The sequence below is a fragment of the Sylvia atricapilla genome, chromosome Z (genome assembly GCF_009819655.1).
Source record: "Sylvia atricapilla isolate bSylAtr1 chromosome Z, bSylAtr1.pri, whole genome shotgun sequence".
Lineage (NCBI taxonomy): Eukaryota > Metazoa > Chordata > Aves > Passeriformes > Sylviidae > Sylvia > Sylvia atricapilla.
Genome location: NC_089174.1, coordinates 11,651,669 through 11,659,188, shown reverse-complemented (window position 1 = coordinate 11,659,188; position 7,520 = coordinate 11,651,669). Strand labels below are relative to the sequence as shown.

The following is a 7,520-nucleotide window of genomic DNA, read 5'->3' as shown; positions in this document are numbered from 1 at the left end:
AGGTAAACCGAGATCCCAGCGCTGGTGAAGAGAGACCCCTAATGTTGGCTCTGGACACAGACACTAGGCAGAGCCAGCCCAGATGCTGCCTGCACCAGGCATTGTAAATGAATGGGTTTACATCTTCACAGAACAGCACCTTTTGTGAGTGCTTTCCAAACAGCTTCCTGCAGCCACACATCCCTCTGTGAAATATCAGTGGGTGCATCTAACGAGTGGTTTTGTTCAGCAGTTACAGCTCAGGTTGCTCTGCAGGAGCTCCTTGGGAGCTCCACAACCACAGCACACCACACTGCCTCCACCAGCCCTCACTGGGCAGCACTGGTACCACTAGGACAGGCCAAGTCCACGGCCTCAAGGCTACAAGAACACATTACAAATCCAAGGAGGAGGGAAATTATCTAAAAAGATGCTTTTCAAACAATATACTTAACTCATACAATGGGAAGAGAAATGGTTCTTAAGCTGGGATGAATGTCTGTTGCCAAAACATCCAAATTATACTGATAGCTTTGAGCTTTTATCCAACAGTTAATTAAAAACTCTGTAATTAAACCTTGGTTTCATTCACAGCCACTCCTCTTCCCCATTTAAAAATATTCTCTGATAAATGCAAACTGTGTAGCCCCTATCTCAGTCTCCACAGTAGCACTAAGAAACCTAAAATATGACACCTACCACTGTATTCTTTAGCAGCATTTTATTAAAAATAATTACCTGTACAAATATAAAATATCTCCACACAATTTCATTCCTTGTATTTTTTTTTTTTTTTTTGCTGCAAGAAAAGCATGTGAGGGGAGCTCGGGGTGCACTTCTCCCATAACACTGGTGGTTGCACGAACTCTGGAGTTGGTTTCCTAATCTTCCTTTTTAATATCCACCAGTTTTTCTAAGGCTGCAGTCTCCATTTAAAAATAGGAAGTCTGTCATGAAGCAGACAGGTGCAGTACAAAGAAAAGTTTACTCCCAGCTTACCAAGGCATGGAAATCTTACTGCAGATTTTTGAGCATTTCCTTTGAAAAAGAAATAAACTAAGAAAGCTTCTCACTTTCTCTCCAGTTCTTTAGGATTGTGTTTCACGACAGGCTTCAGAAGAAGGGCTTGAGTCTGTTAGTGAACACATTAAAATGACCCAATGTGCATGACCAATGAGATAGATGGCTGGTAAGAATAACTACAACCACCAGGAATTGCACCCCAAGCTCGGCAGCCCACAGGGCTGATCTGTAACTTCACCACAAGACTGCTCAAGCTGGAACATATGGAGGAATAAGTTCATTATTCCTGAAAGGAAAAGGCAAAACCAAACCGTAATCCAACAAGAACCTTTAAAAAACACTCACAATTCCTTTAATAGCCACTTGCTGTGTTCCTGTTGTTTCCAGCTTTACAGTGAGCCAGGCAACTTTGGGAGGCAAACTGAGAAAATGAGAGGAGACAAAAAAAAACTAATTCCTCCACGGCCTTCTTGATTTTCTGGATCCACTCTGTCATCACCACTCTGGAGTGCGGCAGTGCAGAACTGTGAGAGCCAGGAGACCTTCAGAAAGTGACAACTTTGGGTCGCTTGGGCTGAGCTTTCTGCAGCGCCGGCGCGGCCGTGACGTCCTCGTGGTCCGCGCTCAGGCCGGGGGTCCAGCGCCCGACTGTCATCTGCTCTGCAGGGACACAACACAGCAGTGCCAGGGCCAGCTCTGCCACCTGCACAGCCTGGGGTCTGCCCCAGCAGGGCAGCACACCCAGCACGCAGCACTGCACATGGGGAATGCCACGGGTACCCACACCAGCCTCTGGGCACAAAGGCTGGGCCAATCTGCCTGAGAAAACTGCAAACTGTAGTGCCTGAACTCCTTTGACAGCTCTCACCTGCCTTCCTGTACCTCAACATGCTCTGCACAGGGCAGACTTCATCTCAAAGAATATCACAATTCTTGCCAATGGTGTCACAGTTCCAAGTAACTCGACTGTTTTCAACCAGCAGTGCTAGTTTTGAAAGAAGTCACTTGAGAAAATAAACAGCATTTACAGTCCTCATTATGGATGTTAAACTTACCAGAAAAAGGTAGAAAAAAGTCTAGTTACAAGCTTCTAAAACATCAGTCACCTAAGTGGGCAACAGCCTTGCTACCTGCAGATGAGTTTGGGCAAATTTGAGTCTTTTGGTATCGTAAACCTCTGTCATACCAATTCCGACTGAGTGTGACCCATTCTAAACTGGCAAAGCAGCCCACACCTAGAATCCTACATATGGTGTCAGACCTAAATATACCATAAAATATAGGATCAGATATAGAAAATGCCATAAATATTTCTTATATAAACTTCACCAAGTTGGTTTATTATGAAGTGGCACATTAACTGTCACAGAAATTAAGCAAAAGAATGCACAGGTGTGTCACCACTCCAGTAAGGGGATTATTCTTCAAACCTTGTTTGATACTTTGACTCCAGTAGTGCAGTGGGGGTTTGGGCTATCTAATTTCCCACACACACATGGAAAGCTGAAGAACAGGTAAGAAAGCAGTTCATTAGTTCCAGCTGGACAGATCTTCTTTGTTCCTGTCCTGGGTGCCTGACACACCTGCCTGCACACACCACCCTGCACTCAGCACTGGGTTCAGCTCCACCACTTCACACTGAAATCTGCAAAAAGCAGCAGCCAGTTCTGCTGTACAGCTGCCAAACTGTGAACAGCAGCACAAATACTGGCCAAAAAAACACAGATTATTTCACATGGCCTTCAGATACACACAAGATGAACTTTCTTTTTAAAAAAACCAATGATCTCAGTTTTGCATGGCAACTTAATAACTCCTCCACACCCTCCCTGAGTGTCCCAACAGAAGGGCACCTCTGATGCTTCCAAGCTCTCTTCCCAAAGCCTTTTCCCTGACCACAGCCATACAGAGCAGTAGCTCACCCACACCCACCCCACACCCCCTGCAGCTCACCTGCATTCTGCTTCTCCGGGCAGTCTTTTTTGAAGTGTTCCACAGAGCCACAAAGTTTGCAGCCCCCACCTGTTCACACAGAAAGTTGTTACTCATCTGAGAGGAAAAAACACCACAAAACACCCAACAAAACACTCTTTCTGTGTCTGTGAGGGATAGAGCTGTTTGGGATCACACTGTTCTGCAGAGCACCACACATTCCAGCCACTGCTTACTGGGTACCTCTGATTTGCTGGAAGCTCTCTTTTTAAGACACAGGCTGAATTCTGCTGAAATCCATACTCAAATAAACTTTAAAATTGACAGAGGCTCCTGAGAGGCAAGTAATCCAACTGCAAGTACTGATATGTGAAATTTTACACAATACACAATTCCACAATACAAACACTTGAAAGCAAGGTGATTTTTGTTCCACTTTAACTGGGGCTGCAAGATCCCTATCTTGAGTTTGCCAAGACCCCACATTTCTCCTGGGAAACACCAGGAGACAGAACTGGAGCCAATGGAGAAGTAAAGCCTTTAAAGTTAGACCCCATTTCTCAATAAAGTTACTCAGACTGAAGATACTATCCCTTGAGTGAGAGCCTGTGTTTTGCCACCTCTTAAGCCACTGTGTGAGAATGTTCTTACAACCTACTTGGGTGCGTGTATATACATGCTGCCTACATTCACACAGCATTTTGTTCCTTTATGCATTTCCTTATACTGAGGCACAAGCAAAGTCTCACGCTTTGCACCTCATCTTGTCATATAATACTAAACCTACATTTAAAACAGAAATCCCTAGGTAATTATTTGACAATTAATTCCCCGGAACTACTCTGCTTTTACTGAAAGATACACAGGAATTCCTTTTAGCCACATTCCCATTCACATGCAGTGTTACTTTTTTCTGTATCAGGTAAGGAGGACACTGAAGTTTAATTTTACAAAATTTAGTGAATCAGTACACTCACCTTCGGCATACAACCCCTTGGGATTATCCGGACATGACCTTGACAGATGTCCCATCTCACCACAGATGAAACATTTTGCATAGGGAAATGGCCCTGCAAAATCCCACAAGGTTTATGGTCCACACCAAATCCACAGACCCAACACAGTGTAATGACAATATTTTAATCACTTCACGCTATAAATTCCTGTCAGGCTCCTCATTATCATACTACAAAAGTTAAATTTCTAACACGCAAAACTTCAGGGTCAGCAGTCAGACCATTTAGAACCAGGCACTTCGCAACAGCACAAATTCCTGAGACCCACCAGCAGCTGGATCCACCTTGGCTCTGCATTTGCTGAGGTCGTGCTCCGTGGATCCACAGCGGTAGCAGATCCCCGTCCCCATGTCTTGGCTCTCCAGCACTGCAGGACAGTCAGCCACACCATGGCCAGGTTCTCTGCAGTGGAAACACACCTTGGAAGAGGAAAATCCAGTGATTCTCTGAGTGGCACTCAAAACCTGGAAATCCCAGCTTCACAGGGCCTAAAGAGTAAACACAATTTTGTCCCAAGAAAAAAGCAGCCAGGAAGAGTTTTTGTGCTCTGCCATCAAACTGTGCTCTGTGCCATCAAACCATGTTATTATGGGCACTTTTCTCCTTTAACCAGCAACACACTGTTTGATGAATCACACAAAAATCACCTGGGTTAGTTTCACCCAGGAACCAAGAGGGGCTGAGGACTTCTCAAAGGGGCAGGGGGAACAATGCTGAGCCAGAAGAACCATGCTAAAGGCTACAGCTAGAGCTAAAAACCATCATTTGTTCCAAACTTCATGTCTTTCATCTGAAACACACTGTGCCTGCGGCAAGGGAGGGCTGAGCTCCTGCCGAGCCCCACAGCAGCACCACCACAGGGAGAGAGACCTGTGCCTCCCACACGGGGCTCTCTTTTAACAGCGCTGTGGGAACGTGACTGGGGGTTAACAGGAGAAATTCCAGGGGAAAATTCAGTGGCTACTCCCTGGATGGGACCCCCTCACACACATCACAATCCGGGCTGGAATAACAGGAGGGTGGAGCAGAGAGGCTCTGCCAAAATCCTTGCAGAGAAAGGAACCTGGTGGAACCTTGCAGCCGATCAGCCACACAGCAGCTGAAAGCCGAGGGAGGGAGATGAGGGAGAATGCTGGATCAGCAGCTGTGGTGAAATCCCTCTCTTTGGACGGACCACATACCGCCTCAGGGTTACCTCAGGTACTGCCCTGAGTGACCCGTTCCCAAGGCACAACCACCCATAAATCTCTGAATCTCCACTTAAATGCAAATAAAACAGTATAAAAATGAGTTACAAAAGAGGAGAAATTTGGAAAGACTCCATCATAACCTGTGGGATCAGCTGAAGCCATTGTCTCCTCCCCATAGGACCACACTAGGTGAAGACTGTGCTCTGTGTGAGCTTTCCCAGGAATTAAAGCTAGTCTGTGTATTGCTCCGATTAAATTGCTTTGGACGCACTTTCGCAGTGAGATGCCGTCACCGGCATCCCTCGAGCCTTAACCCATCACATTTTACTACAAAGAGTGCAATTGTGCACATTGTTCACGCGAGCCCTTCAAGGGCGCTGACACTCTCCCCAAACCCGAGCGGTGTGAGTAAAAAAGGAGAGCCTCTCTATTTTCTTCCCGTGGTTGCAGGGCAGGACTCACCATGGCGTTCTTCTTCCTCTCCTGCCTCCTGAGCCTCCTGCTCTCCCGCCGCCTGTCCTTCCTCCGCAACTCCTCCTCCTGCTGCTGCTGCTCCCCGCGGTGCGCCGCGAACCCGTTCACGTCCTGGTTCTCGTACTCCTTCTTCCTCCTCTTCCCCCTGGCTGCCCGCGGCGGCTCGGGCTCTCCGCCGGGCGCCAGCTGCTCCCAGGGGGTGGCGGCCAGAGCCCGGGCCCCGGGCGCGGCGCTCCGCCGGGCCCAGCGGGTCATGGCCCCGGCACGGCCAAGCGCCCGGCACAGCGCGCCGTGATGACGGCCGGGAAGAGGAGGAGGAAGAGGAGGAGCGGGAGCCAGGGCCGGCAGGACGGGAGGTGTCGGGGGCGGGACTGCGGGAGGGGCGGGACTCGGGGAGGATGTTCCTGAGCGGCCTGTGGGGACGGTGACACCCCTGTCAATGGCAGCGACACCTTCCATTGTCCCAGGCTGCTCCGGCCCGGCCTTGGACACTGCCAGGGATCCAGGGGCAGCCACAGCTTCTCTGGGCACCCTGTGCCAGGGCCTCCCCGCCCTCCCAGGGAACAATTCCTTCCCAATATCCCATCCATCCCTGCCCTCTGGCACTGGGAAGCCAGTGTCCTGTTCCCTGTGTCCTGTCCCTCCAGCCCTTGTCAATTGTCTCTCTCCATCTTTCCTGCAGCTCCTTCAGGCGCTGCGAGGCCACAGTGAGGTCACCCCAAAGCTGCTCCTGTCCAGGCTGAACAATGGCAGCTGTGCCAGCCTTTCCTCCCAGCAGAGCTGCTCCATCCCTCTGCTCATCCCGGAGCCTCCTCTGGCCTGGCTCCAGCAGCTCCAGCTCCTTGCTGTGCTGGGCCCAGGGCTGGGGCAGCTCTGCAGTGGGCTCTGAGCTGAGGACAGTGAGGGGTGACCGGGTGAATCCCCGAGGCTGTGTTCTCGGAGGAGGCCGCTCAGCAGCTTCAGTTCATGTTTATGAGACGATGAGCCCTTCGCCCCCCAGTCAGGCTGCTGCATCTTGTGTTCTGAGCATTTCACTAGATCCCCATGATGCTGCCTGGTTGATGTTATGAAGGTATTTGCATCATACATACACTACATAAAATATATAAAGAATGTTACACTTTCTCTAGTAGTTATCCATAACACTTGAGTCTCCCTAGAGGAATTCGCGGATTTTGCCGATATTCCGGGGTTTTGAGACCACTAGAGGGAGGTGTGCGCGAAGAGCGTTTTAAACTGCACCGCCAGGCGGGACAAGCGCGCATTTAAGAACACCGCTGACTGCAGATAAAATATCTGATGAACGACGTTTAAAAGCCAGGAAAACAAAACAAAACAAAAACAAAAACAAAAAAAACCCACCCAAAACAAACAAACAAGCAAAAACCCAAAAACCCCAAACCAAACCAAAAAATGAAACCAAAACCCCAAACACCACTACACCAGAAGGGGCAAGTATGTCTTTTTAAAATTAAAACCACCTCCTTTGGTGGTGTAGTTGTGAGTTATGAGCAAGACAGTGCAAATAATTGTAACATTTTTTGCCTTTTTTGCCCCTATGTTTTCCTAATAAACAGTAAATTACCTGAACACGGCACAGCGTCCATACGTTCATAATCCTCATACCCCAAGAAGGAGGTTTTGTCTGCTGAAGGGGTACCAGAAGCTTTGGTTGTACACACACACAGCTGATGTTATCTTTGTTCACTCTTTTTTGCCTGTATGGTTTGTGTAGTTAATACTACTTGGCAGAGTGTAGTGTCATGGTAACATTTTCCTGGATGTTTTAATTTGAATGTAAGCCTGGGGAGAGAAAGGAAAAATAGGCCCCATTCCCTCTTAAATTCTGTTACATCTGAAATATTCTGAGGCTCCTGTGCAGGCGATTTGCTTAGATTTATTCTCC

The 7,520-nt window shown here is 48.3% G+C and overlaps 1 protein-coding gene across 2 annotated transcripts; it reads right to left on the bottom strand.

The window, feature by feature from the left end:
- Window positions 1–685: 685 nt before the first annotated feature.
- Window positions 686–5,891, bottom strand: ZCCHC9 (zinc finger CCHC-type containing 9). 2 transcript variants are annotated; one of them, XM_066338439.1, is made up of 5 exons: window positions 5,603–5,891; window positions 4,219–4,369; window positions 3,912–4,004; window positions 2,956–3,024; window positions 686–1,657 (listed from the first exon to the last, which is right to left on the bottom strand). In XM_066338439.1, the coding sequence occupies exons 1-5, from the start codon at window positions 5,867–5,869 to the stop codon at window positions 1,392–1,394; spliced, it is 846 nt and encodes a 281-aa protein (XP_066194536.1). In that variant the 5' UTR covers window positions 5,870–5,891; the 3' UTR covers window positions 686–1,391. The 2 variants fall into 2 exon arrangements, with proteins under 2 accessions (XP_066194536.1, XP_066194537.1); XM_066338440.1 differs by having other exon boundaries at window positions 1,319–1,662.
- Between the last annotated feature and the right edge of the window lie 1,629 nt (window positions 5,892–7,520).